Source organism: Phocoena sinus, chromosome 9 (assembly GCF_008692025.1).
Source record: "Phocoena sinus isolate mPhoSin1 chromosome 9, mPhoSin1.pri, whole genome shotgun sequence".
NCBI lineage: Eukaryota > Metazoa > Chordata > Mammalia > Artiodactyla > Phocoenidae > Phocoena > Phocoena sinus.
Window position 1 is genome coordinate 16,108,534 of NC_045771.1, and position 20,004 is coordinate 16,128,537.

At 42.0% G+C, this 20,004-nt stretch overlaps 1 protein-coding gene across 1 annotated transcript in view; it reads left to right on the forward strand.

The window, feature by feature from the left end:
* Positions 1-18,444, forward strand: part of DGKI (diacylglycerol kinase iota) — a 450,391-nt gene extending 431,947 nt beyond the window's left edge. Inside the window, 4 exon segments of the mRNA XM_032642953.1 lie at positions 7,999-8,035; positions 9,691-9,757; positions 9,759-9,806; positions 14,046-18,444. Coding sequence (XP_032498844.1) covers positions 7,999-8,035; positions 9,691-9,757; positions 9,759-9,806; positions 14,046-14,162 — 269 coding nt within the window. The 3' untranslated portion in view covers positions 14,163-18,444.
* Positions 18,445-20,004: the final 1,560 nt, after the last annotated feature.

Consider the following 20,004-nt stretch of genomic DNA (forward strand, 5'->3'; position numbering starts at 1 on the left):
CTTTTTCATGTTGGGAGGTTTGTGAAGTTTTGCTTCTCTTCGAAGCAAGAAAAGCTTCCCTGGCCTTCAGCAGGGAATACTGATGTGTATTCCCCACAATGTATTTTTCTTTCCCTTATTTTTCAGACCATTTCTCATACAGCGTAGCTTTTTTTTTGGAATCCATGTTCCACTTATGGATCTCTTTCTGAGAAAAAAAATATATTGGCCAGGGTCCAAGTGGAGTTTTAAATGTTTCATTCATTCAAAAATTCTGTCCCATGCACTTTTTTTTTTTAATTTTTATTTATTTATTTTTGGCTGCATTGGGTCTTCGTTGCTGCGCGCGGGCTTTCTCTAGTCGTGGAGAATGGTGGCTACTCTTTGTTGCAGTGCGTGGGCTTCTCGTTGCGGTGGCTTCTCTTGTTGCGGAGCACGGGTTCTAGGCACGCGGGCTTCAGTAGTTGTGGCGCACGGGCTCTAGAGCACAGGCTCAGTAGTTGTGGCGCACGGGCTTAGCTGCTCCGCAGCATGTGGGATCTTCCCAGACCAGGGATCGAACCTGTGTCCCCTGCATTGGCAGGCGGATTCTTATCCATTGCGCCACCAGGGAAGCCCAGTCCCATGCACTTTTGAAGAAAAATGTTATAGTAATAATCACTGCTCATCTTTACTGTTCTGAATGCTTTACATGTATTCATACCTTTAATTCTTACAACAGTCCTACAAGGTAAGTTCTCTTATCTCTATTTGACAGGTGGTAAAAACTGAAGGGTAGTAAAGTTAGGTGACTTGCCAAAATTCATCCATAATATGAGATTGGCTTCTGCCTTCCATATTCCTAAAACCCAGCGAGGGAAATGAAACATGGATGAACAACCAGAGCACAGGGTGGTTTGAAATGAGTATCACATGCAGTGTTCTAGTGACAACCGGTACAGGGCTGCAGAAGGGCAGTGATCATCTTCTGAAAATTTCATGGAGAAATCTGTACCCATATCCCCTCCGTGGAGATTCAACAGTCATCTTCCGGTGCAGGTTAGCTACGGAATGGAGTGTGGATATTTTAGTAAATCCTGGGAGGGACAGAGAGCCAAGAGTTCCCTTTATATTCAGGGAACAATCGGGAATTCTCTGCTGACAGCTTAATGGCATTCCTTCAAACTCCTTAGGGGAAATGCGTGGTATCCACAATCAGGATATATGTATTCATGAAATACAAAGTAAGCCCAAACCCAAATGTTCCCCATTGGTATATATTGAAGGAATTCCATCATCTTTATGTTTTCTCTTTCTCCTGTTTCTCCTGTTCTCACTCCTTATGAGTGAGACTAAAGTTAACTTTTCCAAAAACCATAGTTGCTATTTTTTCACATGTATTTTTCTTTCAAGGGAAAATTTTTATGGTCTTTGTTGATTGTTTTTATTTCTCTGGCTACACCTCCACCTCCAAATCTTAACCAATGCTACTAACTCACACAGTGCCCTATTAGACATTAGACAGCATGCTGTACTAGTAAGAGTAGCTCCCTATAGGTCACTGAAGACACAAATAGGGAGGGAAACCACAGCTTTGTCTCAGGCTCCACCTGGCAGTCACTCCTCCTCTCCTTTTCTCTTCTGCAGCCCCTTCTTGCTATCAGTTAATTAAGTCCATCTTTCCAGAGCTGTTCCTGAAACCTTTAACTGAAGTTTCTTTGGCTATTAAGAGCAAAAGGATCTTGTTTTAGTATCAGCAGCTCTTTTTCTCATCTCTGTCAGCTGCAGAGGATTAAAGGGGGAGGGGGAGACAATAAACAGCTCCAGGCGCGCCTGACTCGCAGATTAGATGATCAGCTCTGGAATCCTTCTGGGTTGGCTTCATTTATAGTGATTCTTGTCAGAAAGTTGAGGAACAAGCTTCTTTCTCTTCCTTATCCCACTTTCAGAGTGTCAGATCCTTGCCATTTTAGCACAGATTCAACTGCTTCAGCATCCTCTCACTGCGTGGAGGCGTGGACCCCCGAGTCCATGGACCCCCTGTGGGTGCGGCTCTGAGAGCACCAAGTGACGGTGCTGAGGAAAGGAGGAACTGAAACAAGGCCCCTGCTGCCTAAAAATTTGTGCAGTTGTTACCAAACACACGTTCGTGTGTGCCCGACGCACAGTGAGGCCAAACAAACCGAAACATTAGAGTTTGGAGCAGAGAAAGGCTTATTGCAGGGCCAAGCAAGGAGAACAGGTGGCTCGTGCCCCAAAACGCTGGACTCGTCAAAGGGTTTCAGCAAAGTATTTTTAAAGGCAAGGCGAGGGAGGGGCGTTACAGGTATGTGATCAGCTTATGCACGATTCTCCGATTGGCTGACGGCGAGGTAACAGGGCGGTGTCCCGGGGTTAACATTATCGATCCTCAGGTGCCGGTAGGTCTGGGGGCTCATGATCAACAAGTAGCTAACTTTTTCTATTTGGTGGTAGTTTTAGCATGTGTAAAACAACTCAGAAAGTGTGCATCAGATACTATTGTCTAGGTACTCCAGAGAGGAGTTACAGCAGAGGACACGGGAGGAGGGATCTGTCCCGGGAAGGTCCTGCTCCGTTACACAATTATCAGTAACAATGGGAACAGACACTGGTGAGGCCCGGCTGCTCGTGTTCTTGGAATTCCTTTCAAAATGAGTGGCTTTGCTGAAAGAGCTTTCTGAAAGGACCATTGGGCACCGTAAGCCTTCTTGCTCCTGACCTTGTGGAGGAAGCCCCATCAATACCTCATCAGCCATTGAATAGGCCTGGAGGACTGGTTCTCAGGACACAGAATTGGAGTCAATACTTACTTCAAATGTAAGTAGGAGCCAAGGCACCCTTTTATATCTCCTTCCCTCATTGATATTCCAGTATCTTGACTCCGTGTAACCTGCTGTGTTATGTCAGAGAGTAGGACACTTAATTATACTTAAACTTTAGGCATTTCATGTAGTGTCCCAGCTACTGTTTTAAGCACATTCTTTTGTATTAACTCATGAAACCTCGTAACAAACCTGCGAGATAAATATTATTATTAATCCTGATTTACATGCGTGACAATCAAGGGGCTGAGAAATGAAATGAACTTGCCCAAGATCTAGTGAGTGGAAGATACAGCTGGGATTTGAAACCAAGGAGGTTCAGCTCCAGAACCCTCAGTCTTAATCACTGTGCTGGACTGCTTGGCACTTCAGGGGGTACAGGGCGGGGAGGGGGTGGATTATCATTCACGTTTCCTTAGAATCACAGGACTGAGGAACAAAAATGAATGAATTGCATCCTCGTTGAACCTGTAAAATAGGGAACACGCTAGAAGGGTATGAAAAATAATCCAAGTGTTCTTACATTTAAAAGATGTAGAATAATTTATTTAAGGAGATGAGGCATACATTTGAAAAGCAAACACATAGTACAAGGGTAGACTCCAGTAAGTATTATGGGAGTTCTTCTGTTGATTGATTCCTTCTGTCAAAGAGAAGACAGGTTGATTCCATCTGTTAAAGGTGGCCTTTTCAGAGGACCTTTTCACAGACTGGTCTGTAAAGAATGTGTAAGATTTAGGTGTGTGGGTAGAAAATCCCTCTCTGGGTAGCAAGATTGGAGAGAGCAAAGCTCTCACGGCTGGGAGAGCCTGAGAAACATCTGGGTGATTGTGCAGCTATCGGTTTAGCTTATGCAAAAGCAATGGAGCCCTGAGAACAAACTGAGGAAGGGTAGTTACAAGTGGAAGACTGTGAGCTTCAATGTTGAAATACCTGGGCTGACACAGGACGTATGATGAATTTAAAACCTGGAAATCTGGATGTTGCAAGATCTTTTTTATGTTTTCTTAGTAACACTCCTGCATGCTAACATGTTCCTGACAGAGACCTTTTAGGAAGCTTATTTGTCAAATAGGACATGTAGGAGCAACAAATAGGACAGACAGTGCAAGAGAAGATTCACCCAGCCTTGATGACCAGTAGATGGGAAAGAGAGGAGGTACAGTTGGCGATTTAGCTCCTGGATGACCAGGAGGATTGTGAAAGTCCCCTTTCTCTTTGACCCAATGACATTTTTTTTTTAATTGAAATATAGTTGATTTACAATATTGTGTTAGTTTTAGGTATACAGCACAGTGATCCAGATATATACCTATATATCTCTCTATATATGTTCTTTTTTAATATTACAAAATATTGAGTAGAGTTCCTTGTGCTATACAGTAGGTCCTTATTTGTTATCTCTTTTATATATCTCTTTTATATATATATAAACTCCTAATTTATCCCTCCCTGCCCCCTTTCCCCTTTGGTAACCATAAGTTTGTTTTCTATGTCTGTGGGTCTATTTCTGTTCCGTAAATAAGTTCATTTGTATCTTTTTTTTTTAGATTCCATGTATAAGCAATATCGTATGTCTTTCTCTGTCTGACTTACTTCACTCAGTATAATCATCTCTACGTCCATTCATGTTGCTGCAAATGACATTTCATTCTTTTTTTTGATGTTTGGTACACAGAACATTTTCTTTTTTCTCTTTATTTTTTATTAAAATTCAGTTGATTTACAACTTTGTGCTAGTTTTGGGTGTACAGCAAAGTGATTCAGTTATACATACATACATATATATATATGTATATTCTTTTTCAGATTTTTCCATATAGGTTATTACAAAATACTGAGTGTAGTTCCCTGTGCTATACAGTAGGTCCTTGTTGTTTACCTGTTTTATATACAGCAGCATGTATAGTTTACTCCCAAATTCCTAATTTATCCCTCCCACCCCATTCCCCTTTGGTAACCATAAGCTTGTTTTCTATATCTCTGAGTCTGTTTCTGTTTTATAAATAAGTTCATTTGTATCTCTTTTTTCAGATTACACATATAAGTGATATCATATGGTATTTGTCGTTCTCTGACTTCACTTAATCGCTAAGTCCATCCATGTTGCTGCCAATGGCATTATTTCATCCTTTTGTATGGCTGAGTAGCATTCCATTGTATACATGTACCATATCTTCTTTATCCATTCATCTCTCGATGGAAATTTAGAATGCTTCCATGTCTTGGTTATTGTAAATAGTACAATACTGGGGTGCATGTATTTTTTCAAATTACAGTTTTCTCTGGATACATGCCCAGGAGTGGGGTTGCAGGATCACACGGTAGCTCTATTTTTAGTTTTCTAAGGAACCTCCAAAAAAAAAAAAAAAAAAAAAAAAACTCCAGGCTTCCCTGGTGGTGCAGTGGTTGGGAGTCCGCCTGCCGATGCAGGGGACACGGGTTCGTGCCCTGGTCCGGGAAGATCCCACATGCCGCGGAGTGGCTAGGCCTGTGAGCCATGGCCGCTAAGCCTGCGCGTCCGGAGCCTGTGCTCTGCAACGGGAGAGGCCACAGCAGTGAGAGGCCCGCATACCGCAAAAAAAAAAAGGAACCTCCATACTGTTCTCCACAGTGGCTGTACCAATTTACATTCCCATTAACAGTGCAAGAGGGTTCCTTTTACTCCACACCCTCTTCAGCATTTGTTATTTGTAGACTTTTTAATGATGGCCATTCTGACCAGTGTGAGGTGATACCTCACTGTAGTTTCCCCCCCCCCACCCCCCCGGTACGCAGGCCTCTCACTGTTGTGGCTGCTCCGGTTGCGGAGCACAGGGTCCAGACGCGCAGGCTCAGCGGCCATGGCTCACAGGCCCAGCCACTCCGCGGCATGTGGGATCTTCCCGAACCAGGGCACGAACCCGTGTCCCCTGCAGCAGCAGGCGGACTCTCAACCACTGCGCCACCAGGGAAGCCCCTCACTGTAGTTTTGACTTGCATTTTTCTAATAATTAGCAATGTTGAACATTTTTTCATGTGCTTGTTGGCCATTTGTCATCTTTGGAGAAATGTTTGTTTATATCTTCTGCCAATTTTTGATTGGATTGTTTTTTGATAATGAGCTGTATGAGTTATTTGTATATTTTGGAAATTAATCCCCTGTCGATCTCATTGTTTGCAAATATTTTCTCCCATTCTGGAGGTTGTCTTTTCATTTTGTTTACAGTTTCCTTTGCTGTGCAAAAGCTTTTAAGTTTAATTAGGGCCCATTTGTTTTTGTTTTTATTTCCATTACTCTAGGAGACAGATCCAAAAAGATATTGCTGTAATTTATGTCAAAGAGTGTTCTGCCTATGTTTCCCTTTAGGAGTTTTATAGTATCTGTTCTTACATTTAGGTCTTTGATCCATTTTGAGTTTATTTTTGTATATGGTATTAGAGAATGTTCTAATTTCAAGTGTTTACATGTAGCTGTCCAGTTTTCCCAGCACCTCTTATTGAAGAGATTCTTTTCTCCATTGTATATTCTTGCCTCCTTTGTCATAGGTTAATTGACCATAGGTGCGTGGGTTTATTTCTGGGCTTTCTATCCTGTGCCATTGAACTATATGTCTGCTTTTGTGCCAGTACTAAACTGTTTTGATTACTGTAGCTTGGTAGTATAGTCTGAAGTCAGGGAGCCTGATTCCTCCAGCTCTGCTCTTCTTTCTCAAAATTGCTTTGGCTATTCGGAGTCTTTCTTATTTCCATACAAACTGTAAAATTTTTGTTCTAGCTCTGTGAAAAATGCCATTGGTAATTTCATAGGGATTGCATTGAATCTGTAGATTGCGTTGGGTAGTATAGTCATTTAACAATATTGATTCTTCCAATCCAAGAACATGGTGTATCTTTCCATCTGTTCATGTCATCTTCAGTTTCTTTCATCAGTGTCTGACCAATGACTTTCATGGTTAGTAGGACTGACTTTCTTCTAATTATGTAGTAAGTAGTTACATAAATAAATGCTCAATGATAATGATATCTGCCCATACGGAGAGCAAATCACCAGGATCATACTTCTAAAGTTTACAGTGCTCAATACCTAGAGCTGTGTTTGACCCTTCCAAACACATTTATTCATTAATTCAACCAAATATTTAAGCCTCTGCTTGGCACCAGGCTCCATGCCAGTCACCAAGGAAGGACACAGCGGACAAGACATTGGCCACAACTTCAAGGGGTTTTCCAGAGTCTAGTTGTGGAGAGAGACAAGTCAGCAGGTGATTTTAACATGGCTTGACAAGTGTCATGAGTGATTGGTAAGGTGATCATATATACCTACTTGTCAGGGATAGTCTCAATCTGGATGACTAATTATTATTACCCCCCACCCCCCACCATTTTAGGAAATGGGGTTAGTACACAAAGTAAGGTAACACAAAGGAATGATTTAATGCAGTATTAGGAGTGGGGAGATAGAGGGCTTTGTGGAGAAAATCTGTGTCAGCTGATACCTGCAGGTAAGGAATTGTGTGAAGGCTGGGGGAAAGGTGAACATTCCTAGCAGTGTTTGCAGGTTGAATGAATAAATTAGTGGACAAGTGAGGACTTGTGAGTGTGTAAGCACAGAACATTTTCATTCCTGATCAAGATCTATAATCATTTGATGTTTACATATAACATTTCCTTCCAGATTTTTGGAAGGGAAATCTCATGAAAAATAGAATTTTAATAAAGAGATTGGGCTGGATAATATCTTGACTTAGTGTAATTTGCTGTGTTATGTCAGAGAAAGGGACACTTAATAATATGGTCTCATAGCTTTCACGCTATACTAAATAAGATTACATCCCAAACCACCTTCTGCTGGAGAATGAAAAATGGTCTTTAAAGTCCAATCTGATTCTCCCTTCCCCCGACTAGGTAGCCACTTAATTATTTTTCATTTATTCCATTCTTCAACTTGTTTGAAGCTTCTTGAAGGCAGAGGCCATATCATTATTTTTATCTCCCATTCTGTACATACTGCCTGGTGGTGATTGAGAGATTGATGAGGGGTAGGTAGAGGGATCCTTTCTCTTTTGGAAGGGAGGTGGTCTTATTATCCCTGTCACCAAATACTCTTTCTTATTCAGCTTCCCAAGGCATTTTAATTCTGTGACTATAATTTTTTGTTAATGGTTATTAGTTTTTGAACTATTTTTGATGGACATCTTGCTTTCCTCTTCTTTAGGACCTTATGAGTTATTGGATATGGCAGACAGCGAAACGTGAGTGTTGCCTTACATTATGTGGTCCAGATTATCTTCTTGAGAACATATCTAGGAAAAGAATGTAGCCTCTAGGGCATACAATTGATAATTGTAATGTCAGTGATAAAAAGTGTCTACTTTCAGTTGTATTTATAACTGTGCAGGGCTAATCTTCTAAATCAAAGAATACACAATAAAAATAGATGGCACCTGTCATGATGATTGCACATGTAGCTGTTGCTGGTCATCATTTAGAACTTCCTTCAAGTGAGGTACTTCTGCTTTGATGCACCTTGAACTACAGAGAAGTCTAAATTAATGCACTTACCTCTTAATTACCCATCACATTTACTCTTCCTCAAGTGAGGTTTATAAGAAAAGTAAGCCCTAATGCCCTAAGGCATCCTTTTTGTATAGTGAAACAATTTCTCTGTGCTGAGTCTAGACGGGACAAGTTATACAACCACTGGAGAACCAAGAACATAGTACCTCCAACCATTTCCATGTTTTGTGCTTCAGAAGAGAAACCCTGGTTGAGAAAGTCACCAGCTCTGTGGATGGTTGCCAGACTGATAATGTTTTCAACTTTCTCATTCCCAGGCGCCAAAATAGCTACTATTCCCCAAACAGAAACAGGAAAAGCTAAGCATTTAACCCTGGGAGCCATGTTGAGCCTCTGAAGAACGCCAGTGAAACCTGAAAAAGGGATAAAGAGTGGGCAGGGTGGAGTGTGGGGAGGGGCTAAGGAGAGATGGAGGAGGACAAGTAGGAAGGATTTAACCAGGATTTACTGACAAGGGAGAAACTGTCCCTTGCTACACAGTTTGTCCACGTACCGCAAATCCCATTGGCAAGGTTATCACTCACCCCAGTTTGCCTAAGGACTGCGTTTGATTTTCCATAAACACTTTGGCATTAAGTGTCTTTTCAATTTCAGACTCAGAATGTCCTCCTCCCTGTACTGCCTGTGGGGGTGTGGGGAAATAGCCACTTTGCCCTTTGCCTTGACCGTTCCCCATACTGATGGCTGACCTGCTGCCCAGTGGGGCAGCTGTGGTTGCGGAACCCCTCCCAGAGTCTTACCATCCCTCCCAGGTATCTTCTGTGGCTGTCCCCCTCCTGCCACTCACCAGGAATCAGCAGGTAGAGCAGAGTGGGTATCTCCCGGGTCTTTGAAGTTGGGGTTCCAGGAGCTACTCCTCCCGGGGCCAGATGGTCTACCAAGCACCGGGCTGTGGTCCCCCATCGCTGCTCCTGTATGTGCACCATCTAGGCGGGCCCCTGCCCTGCCCCACACGACTGCACAGAGAGAGTGGCTCCACACTGTTCAGACATATCTACACCCATCGGTCTATTCACAGGGCCACTGGGTATTACTTAAATCAGACAGTAGTCGCTTAAAACAAAGTCACTCAGCCTACTTGACCAGCCAACACTGTTTGAAAAAGAGGCTGGAGTCAGATGTTAGGGTTGGTGGATGACTAAGCCCCTCACCTACCTCCCCTGGCCATGCCCTGCAGCCGTGGTCTCACCCACAGACGACAGGGAAAGCGGCCGAGAGGCACAGAACGTGAGCAGCAGGGGGAGGATGCTACCCTCACTTCCCTCCCTGCCGCCTCTACCCTACTCTCACTCCTGCCTCCAACCCTTTTCTCATTTCATCTTTGATTTAGGGGTGAGACCGCACTGCACAAGGCAGCTTGCCAGCGGAACCGGGCTGTGTGCCAGCTTCTGGTGGATTGCAGGAGCATCTCTGAGAAAGACGGACTCCAGGTAACTTGATGAGCGAGTGCAAGCATCCGCCCACAGGCAAGATCTCTGGCACCATTGCCTTCACTTGTGCCCGTAGCAAAGGCATCCTTTCTGTACTTATGGAAGTGCCTGGGGCTTTGGAAAAAGGAGGGAAAAAATGAAGTGTTTCATTTAGAGAAACTGCAGTTTAAATGTATAAGCACAAAGGGAGGGTGTGTGCTTGCCTAAGGGACTTATAGACCTCTGAACGCGTTGACCTTTGGACTTTGGGCTTCTGCTGGCTGCCAGCAGCCAAGTGTGGAGAGGGTGAGGTGCAAAGCACTAGAAGGGTCGGGACCAGGTGCAAAAGATATTGGCCTGGCTATCGAGAAGCCCCTTTGGAATTTCTCCTTCAGCTACTTAATCCAGAATAGCTTAAACCCATGATTTATGTGGCCCCATATATGGGTGCCAAAGTGATGACCAGTCACTCCCAGGATGGGAGATCAGGCTGCACCATGAATTGCTCCGGTTTACAGAGAGCACCCAAGGAAAGGGTCAAAGCTGGAGTGAAGGAGGAGCTGAAGCTTAGTGCTGTTGACCGAGAAACTGCAGCCCATGGGAAAGAGATGGGCAGAGAGAAGAGTTCATACAGAAGATCAACCCCAGAGAGGACTTCTCTGTGATGATCTGAGGTCACGATCATGGTCAGCTCTGAGGGTTTTAAAGCACCCTGGGTAGGCTCCAAGAAAGGACAAGCCACTTAACTGTAGAAGGTTACAGAGAAGAATTTTAATATATAGATGAGGATTTCATTAAGTGGTACTGAATAACCTAAGTTTGGGGTCAGTGAATGCAGCCAAGAAACAGAGACAAATTACTTAGAAGCCTACTGATGACTTCAGCCCCATTAGATTCATTTAAGTGATGAGCCCCTACTTATATGCAGTCTTCACCCTGGGGTCTCCTCCAACTGCAGCGTACGTTGTGACATGCGGACCTTTCTTTCCTTTCTGAGCCAGTTCTGAGCTAGGTGCATTGCTTGATTCTCCACTTTCCTTGCGACCCACCAGATCCTTGCTCTCTGACTGAGGTCCCTGGCTGCCTTAATTCTGATAGCACTAGGCTATCAAATTCGTTAAGCTGGGTCCTGGTTTCTAGCTGGTCTGTTACCTATCTGGTTAGCTAATTGGGTGTAGGATTCCAAATTATTCACTGTGATATTCTTCCCAGATGATATTTGCACTTAGGTGGTTTGATGTGTAACCTGATTGAGAAACACAACCCATGGTAGGACCAGCTGAGGCCATGATCCGAGGTGGACTTGGCCTTCCTTGCTGGGGCCACTCAGACACAGCAGGGCCATTGCCTGTTTACCACACAGAGACTGGTCTCAACTCAGGTGATAAAAGAGAAGGGAGGAAAAAAGATGAAATAGAGGGATGAATAAAAGACTGGCCAGGAAACCCAGCCCCACAGCAGATGGCTCTTTTTTTTTTTTTTTTTTTTTTTTTTTTGCGGTACGCGGGCCTCTCACTGTTGTGGCCTCTCCCGCTGCGGAGCACAGGCTCCGGACGCGCAGGCTCAGCGGCCATGGCTCACGGGCCCAGCTGCTCCGCGGCATGTGGGATCTTCCCGGACCGGGCCATGAACCCCTGTCCCTTGCATCGGCAGGCGGACTCCCAACCACTGCTCCACCAGGGAAGCCCAGATGGCTCTTTTTTAATCTAAGTTTCTGAATCAAGTAAATGGGCCCAATGTTCCTTGAGACGCCTTTCTATTTTGTGTTACATATGTATGTGCTCTTTCCAGATGCAAAAAAAATTTATTACTTTTATGATATAGTGCATTCTCACATAGAAAACTCTAGCAATGCAAAAAAAAGTTTTTAAGTAAAAATTACTAGAAATCCCACAATCTAGACCTATATACCATTAAAACTTTAATGATTTCTCCCCACATGTGGGTACGTCTACTTTTCTCACTTTCTTCAAGTAGGTTAAAGTCATACTGTACATGCTATTGTATAAACTTTCACCCAACATTTTGTTTTATAGATCCTACCTTATGAAGTAATAGAGCTTCAATCCTTTTCAGGGATCCTGTAATTTTTCCATTCCATAATTTTTTGCTAGGTGAAAGCTGAATATGATAATTATGACTGGTTCTTCTTCTGGAAATTTTTGAAGAGAAGCAATATTTTGAGAATTTCTCTTAATAGGGAATGGGCTCCTTAAAAATCAACTCAGAGGCCCATCCCAGTCCATCTCTCTGAATATTTGGAAATTGGGAATCCCAGCCTCATTAACATTGAAGACAAGATAATCTACAAATACTGTAACCAAGTTGAATAAAATTATTATAGGAACTTGAAGCTATGGTTAAATATTAAATCCCAACTAAATAAGTAAAATTTTAGAAAGAGTCTAGAGCCATTGTTACTTCCCTTCTATCTTCTACTCCATATCCCCTTGTAGGCTACTAGGATCAGCCTTAATTGAGTTTGATACCACCCATTGCAATAGATGAGATGGAGGCTGAGAAGTGTTTGATAATTTTTGTAATGCTTGCTTGTGTGCATTTTTATACGTGGAGCTATTACTTTGGTGCAATGATCATGCCTCTACCCTTTCCTTAGAACTCAATATCATTTTGTACATATATACAATGGAATATTACTCAGCCATAAAAAATAACGACATAATGCCATTTGCAGCAACATGGATTGACCTAGAGATTGTCATACTGAGTGAAGTAAGTCAGACGCAGAAAGACAAATATCATAAGATATCGTTTATATGTGGAATCTAAGAACATGGTACAAATGAACCTATTTACAAAACAGAAATAGAGTCACAGTTGTAAAAAACAAACTTATGGTTACCAAGGAGAAAAGGGAGGGATAAATTGGGAGATTACGATTGACACAGACACACTACTAGGTATAAAATAGATAACTAATCAGGACCTACTGTTTAGCACAGGGAATTCTACTCAGTACTCTGTAGTAACCTGTATGGGAACAGAATCTAAAAGAGTGGATATATGTATACGTATAACCGATTCACTTTGCTGTACAGCAGAAACTAACACATTGTAAATCAACTATACTCCAATAAAAATTGATTTTAAAAAACAATATTTTAAAATAGATATCATTGAACAAAAATTAGAAGCGTCAAGGAGTGTGAAGTAATGTCTGTAAACATTCAAAAGAATGGGCGACCTTTCCTCCTTTTACCGCTGACTGCTGTTCATCGGCCTCCTTTCAAAAATATTGTGTGTATATAAATATACATGTAACATAATAGACTGCAAAAAGTTATACAGTCATTTAAAATGATGCAGAAGAACGTTTCATGACGTAGAAAGGTTTGATATATTATTAAGTGCAAAAGCACATTACCTAACAGTATGTAAACAAAGTATGGTTTTATTTTCATAAAAATAATTATGCGTAGAGCTATACAAAAAAAGATGATAAAATAGTTACTCTATGGAAGGTTAACAGCAGTTATCTTACTATAGTGGAATTACTGGTGATTTTTATTTTCTTATGCTTTTCTACTTTCCCAAGATTTTTTTTTTTTTTTTCTGGTACTTTTTTTTTTTTAAACATCTTTATTGGAGTATAATTGCTTTACAATGGTGCGTTAGTTTCTGCTTTTATAACAAAGTGAATCAGCTATACATATGCATATATCTCCTCCCTCTTGCTTTAATCAACACCCATCACTTTTATTGTCAGAAATTAACTTACTTTTTGGAGAGATAAGACAGTTCTAAATTGGGGAGAACCTAACTGAAGACTTCGAAGCCAACAAAGAAACCCCTTTAGATTGTTTCTGACCATCCCTTCCTCTTTGTTTCTGCTTGTTACTTCCCAGGGTTTAGTATAACAGAAAGAGTTCCAAACTAGAAATCAGAATGCCCGTTTCCCTGCTTTTCTGTTCAGTGATTTCTGTCCCCCTTCCAGAAAGGATCTGGGTTCCCAAACTCACTGTGCCACGCAGTTCGCTGCTGTGTACCTGGCTACTCTGTGAGCCTCCCTTTCCTTTGATGGAACCCCCACCTCTGAAAAGTGATCGTCTCTCTTGAGCTTGCGTACCTCACATGTTTGATGAGATGCATCTGTCAAAAAATAGATCTTTAAGTGTCTCATCAATTCTAAAACAGCAAACGTGGAAAGATCCTTTTTAGCAAGTCATCTTTGAGTAGCTCTGTTTCTATGATTTTTTTTAAAAAAAAATCTTATCCCAAGTGTTTGTGTCTCTTTCCTTTTCACTGTTACCTACAGGGTAAGACACCTCAAGAGAGAGCACAGCAGGCCGGGGACCCGGATTTGGCAGCCTACCTAGAAAGCCGCCAGAACTATAAGATCATTGGCCATGAGGACCTGGAAACTGCTGTTTGACCCTGGTAGACAGGCTGAGAGAATCTGAACGAGCACATCACCTGTGCCCTCCTGGTGATTGGGCAGCTCCCCTGGAAGAAGCTGATGGAATCCATAAATCTGTCTCTCTCCTGCAAGAATCTATCTGAGACCATGCCACCAGTTTTAAGGGCTACCAAGATGTACAACAGAACATGATAGCCCACTGAGGACGAGGCAGGATACCTGGAGATTTGTGGAATACAGATTCCACAAAATTCGATCCTTATTGCTTCCAGCAAGTAGCATGAACTTCTGTGTTCACCCGTATAATTTATTTTAAAGATTCAAGGATGTTTGTATAAATGGCACTGCTCCCTCCGCCCCCTATGCATTCACCTTTCCCCTGTACCGCACAATTCTCCTGTAATGACCCATCAATTTTAAAAATATGATATGATCGGTTCTCTTTACATTCAGCCTTTGGAGACCAGAAGACTCTGAAGGTCTTTTCAAACCCTCTGGCTGTCCTGCAAAAATATAACCGTCAGACCGCTTCCATTTCCAAGACTAAACATACCGAGACGACTTAGTGACCTTTGCATGTCTCCTCTCCCCGTCCTTAATCCCTTTTCGTTATACAGGAGCTGGGGAGTGCCACAGAAATAATGTCAGCTTGTGTGCAATATCTCTGAGGCGTGGCAAGGTGGCATGGGAGTTGTCTGGGCTCACAGGTACCTCAGAGAGGGGACCCAGGGGTCAACCCAGGTGGCAGGGCTGTTGCCGATAGCCACGGAGGGCCGGTTCAGCTTGGGCTGTTGGTCCAGCTCCGTACTGCCTACATGTAGCCATCTTTGCCTTTTGCTGCAATAGAGATGAGCAATGGCTTCAACGAAGGCCCACAGCTAGTTTGCAGAACCACTCGATTTTAAGTGCTGCTGAAATTGCAGAGCAGAAAACCATGTGTGGGAACTGTGGTTACAGGAAATGGAGCGCTACGACAGCGTTTACTTTTAGGCTTTTTTGACTGATAATAGAAAGCAGGCTAATCGACTGGAAATAAAACAGCAAAAGCAAAAGTAGCAACATACGTCAAAATAACTCACTTAAGCAAGAAAACAGTCGCTGGAATGTTGCACAGAGGCTAAAAGATTCAGGTACAGTGGTGAGAGGGGGCCCATTTTAGGTTTTGGTTTTCATTACCCCAAGTAAGCCTTGTCCCAAGGACAAAGCCTTGTTTTATGAGTTCCACTGCCAGATTTCCGAGATGCCTGGATCTTTCTGATGGATGCCTCACCTACTACTTGTCAGGTTCCAAGGTCATACCTGATAGCACTATAGCCCCATATCTCATGTACAGGGTGGTCAAATATATTCTTTTTTCTGTTTCCCCTACCAGAATGTTCTTAGTGCAGACTACTGTGGGAGTCTAGCCAGGAACATCTTGCTGGCAGTAGAATTACAGCTTCTAATCCTGCCACGGATCATTGGTACTTACAGGCACCTCTATTAAGGACTCTATGATAACTAAAGTATCAGGAGAAAAAGTCTTCTTTCACTGAAAATATCTACTTGACTTGGGTATAAGGCAAAAAGTGAAAGTGGGTGACCTTTCTGCTTTAAACTAAATCGATGTCTTCTGAGCTTTCTTCCATTTAGTTCTTAGACATAAAGTGTTTCCCTAGTGTTTCTGCATGTAAACGTAAATGACTGTCGTCTCTCTACATTTAATTTCAAGCTCCAGTGGTGATGCCTTGCTTGTCTGAACCACTTTTGGTCACGTATCATTTTGAAAGTACAAAGATGATATATACTGTATTAGGTTGGAATAGCCTCTCAGTGGATGGGGTCTAAGTCTGTCTTTAGTTGTTTCAAAATCAAATTGTTGGCATTATTTCCAGCTGTGGGAGAATGGGTTGGTTGTGAGTAATCTATTTCCATACATCAGTCTTAGAAATGGAACTATGTTTTGGGTTTTCTGGTGAGGGCAAAAGGGACTGGAGTAGATTATTTCCAGAAGCTAGAAGAAAGACAAAAAGCTCCAGGAGAATTTGATCACTGGGCTTCTGCTGGGAGTTTTCCAGTTGGTGGGACTGTCAAGGAGATGTTGTGATGACAGAAATATAATCCTTATGACAGACTGGAATCTGGCTTTGAATGGTGCCTTCCATTCCCTAGATTGAGCCAAGCATTTGGCTATGCAGCCAGTTACCAGCTGCCACTGCTGGGATGAAGGACTCTGCTTTCACCAACTACCATCTCATATTTCTCTGTGATGCTTCAAAGCGGCCCAGAGAAAATTGAGGGTACAGGTGGCTATGGGCCAATTCAAATAGCTCCAACTGAAGTCATACGTAAATCCTTGATATGGAAATAGATGAGGTAATGACTACTGTAGGGGTCCTGGTGCATTTGGAAATTGTTCCAAAGCAAAAAGAGAAAGACGTTAATGTCCTACGTTATTGATGGGGAATGACATAGGACCAAGGCAAACACCCAGAGAACTTAGGTTTTCCAAAAAAAAAAAAGCATCAAAAATGATCAGAACAGTGACCTATTTAATGGCTTCAACATTAAATCTACCTCCTGTAGCTTTTTTTAAAAATTGGCCACCGCATGTGACAGTCCTGGGCTTTAGAAAGAGCAAAGAGAATGTGCTCAGGAGTTTCCAACTCAGCTTAGGGTAGGTAGTATCCCCTCTAATGGGCCATCAGGAAGTATAGAAGCAATAGTCTGGCCCTGGTCTGAAAATCCACATTACTTCAAAAGACATAAAACTATATACCTATAGAAATACAATTTTCTACAAAACCAACTGAGATGGTACTGCCAAGAGTAGCTAGCTTAGCTGCCAATCCTCTGTGTTTGGCTCAGAAGAGCCTTCCATGTCGTGGCACTGTCTGCTCTGGGATTCCATTTTTAGATTAGACTGATTGATAGAGGCATGAGAAATGGAGAGTTATTAAAAGCCAACATTATATAACCTTAAAGGCAGTCATTTGTGCAGCCTTATATTCCAGTATTACACATTTAATGAAAAAGAACCCAGTTGAGCTATGCTTGATCCCATTCAAGGACTTGATAAAGAACAGAAGCCAGCAATGAAATAAACACCACAGCCGGGAATGTCACTTGGAGAGTTTTGGTTACCTCTGTAGAGGTTATGACCTAAAATGAATGCAATTTCTGAAACAGAGAATTTAGCTGGCAAGTACACAGCCATGAAACTAGTGACAGATGCTGGAAAGCCTCACATTACCCGTTGTTCCCCATCCTTCCATCCTAGCTGGCCTCAGTGCGTAGGCAGATCCGTTTGCATTGAGACATACTCAACAAGTAGGTCGTTTTCACTTAGACCTAGTAACAGTTTCTTTGCCTAAAGGATTTCTGGAATTTATTGACTAGACTCCTCACAATATCCATGTCTTAGAAAATGTGGGTGCAGCAGTTTTATTTTTTTACATGTCATTTTTATTTTAAATGCTTAGATTTTTAAATTATAAAAGTAGAACGTGCTTTTTATAAGAAGTTCTAGTACCACAGAAGAGTATCACATGCAAAGTCAAGCTGTTCCTCTCTGCTGGTGTCGTGTCCTCTGTCCCGCCCCCCCCCAAGATAAACAGCGGGAATATCGATCAACATTGTTGCTTGTATGTTATGTCAGGAATACTCTGTGCATATACAAGCCCCAATACACATATAGGAATGCATTTATTTGTATACATATATGTGTATTTGTCCTATACACACATATATTGCATAGGTTTAAAAAAACATTTTAGAAGCATGCTAGTCATCTGTGCTGTGTAGTTAACACCAACAGACAAAGATAAGGTAACAGACATTTTTCATTTATTCTTTGTTATTTTTACTATTACTAAGCTTAGTTCTGTTACTGGAGCGCTCCGATTGCACATGGCATTTGCTCTTGCCTGTGTCATAAAATCTATGGCCAAGAGGTCTTGTAATTGTTTTTGTTACCTTCCATGAAGCATGAAACCTACCTGAGCCCAGAGACTTGTTTATGCTATTTGTGGATCTCAAGTGGAGAGTTCCGTCCTCTGTGATGCTTATACCCCTCTACAAGGCTGAGTTACAGGATTCACTCAGTAGGCTGCCTAATGATATCTAATTCCGGTAAGCTACCGCGAAAAGCCATAGTAACTTGGATATGGGTGCGGTCTGAGTAGCTAGGCTTCCTTCTAGTAGGAGTAGCTAATGAAATCACTGAGAACAGCATGATATTTTATGCAATTATGCTATTTAAAAATAAAATAGATGGTTGTTAAACTGGCTTGTCATAACCATCCAATAAAACTACTAATTGCTCTACTTAAATGGATTATTTTCATTTTAGGGGGAAAAAGTAGAACATCCATTAGAGAGTTTTCTAATTAACATTTATTTAGTATAAAATAGCTTCTGCCCAGGTCTTAGTAGAACCATCTCTGAATATCTCAACTTTCTTATTCTCTAAATGCCACGTTCAGCTGATTTTTATAAGTCCTATGGTTTTTCCTCTGCCCAGCCTCTCAGACTGACTTTGGCTCCACCCCTTTTCCGTGTCCTGGTCATCACCCCATAGCTAGTCCCTCTGATTGTCTGCCCATGGCAATTGTCCTGCTCCTGGACTTTCTGCCACTACCTTCAATGACTCTGAAATACAGTTGCCCGTCTCCCCCAGATGTTATGCTCAAAATGGATCAAAATGAAATTACTCTCTGGGACAAGTATCCCTTTTTCCTGAAGGACAAAGAGACTTCCACTGACCTTGATCAGCTCGTATATTTACAACAGGCCTTATTCTGAGAAGTAATCTCCCAGATCGATTTAGCAAATTTCTGTCATAGTCACACCACAAAAGTACCCAATCGTAGCAGCTGCTTCCACACCCAGCGATGTAAACAGTGCACTCCACGAAGTCACCTGGGTGACTGGATTATACGCACGTTATACCCCTACTGGCCGTCTGTGGATTCTAGACCATCTCCCCACAGTTTAGTAAGAAACCTAAAAATAGGAACTAAGCAAGGAATAGTGCTCCTGACAGTGTGCTTGCCCAGGACACCAAGAGTTACTGAACTGGTCCCCCCAAAAAAGCAGAAAAAATAATTCTTAGGCTGTTGGAGCATTACATTTTAAAGCAGAGATTTGAATATTGGATGATATCGTCATGGTGGACAGATTCTAGAGTCTCTTTATACATGCATTCATTCATTTCACCTGCAATCATCTGTTCACAGAATTGATCATACAATTATGTATTTAATCATTTATTTTAAAATATGTTTATCATTTACTCTGATGCAGGCACCATACCAAGGATATAAGAATGAACGCAAGAGACAAAACTCTTGACCTCATGGAGCTCAGTCTAGGAGAACATACAAATTCCAATCTGATAAGTTCTGTACAGAAGAAGCCCATGGTACTAGGGGAGCATGCCCTGCAGGTCAGCTTTTGTTGTGCCATCGTTCTTTAGCTAGCCATATTTTAGTTCTATGAAATGAGAATATGAAAGAAGAAATAGTTCGCATTTGCTTTTCCTTAGGGTCTTGGCACTGTTCTTAAAAAATGGATTTGAAAGCAAGACTTTAAGATGAGACTTAGAAACAGGACTAAAATGAGAGCCAAAACTGTTTATCCTATTGCTCAAGGACAGAACTAGGAACAAGAGGCAGAACTTGCAGTGGATTTTGACCGAATATAAACGTGAAGCATAAATATCGTCCAACAGCGGAGTGGGCCCAGAATTAGAAACTTGTAGTCATGGGGAGTATTTAAGCAGAGGCTACATGACCACCTGGAGGGGTGTTGTGACTCGGGACATGAATCTGAGGGGGCTGGATTAGATTCTGGGAGTTTTTTAAACGTTCTTTTAAAA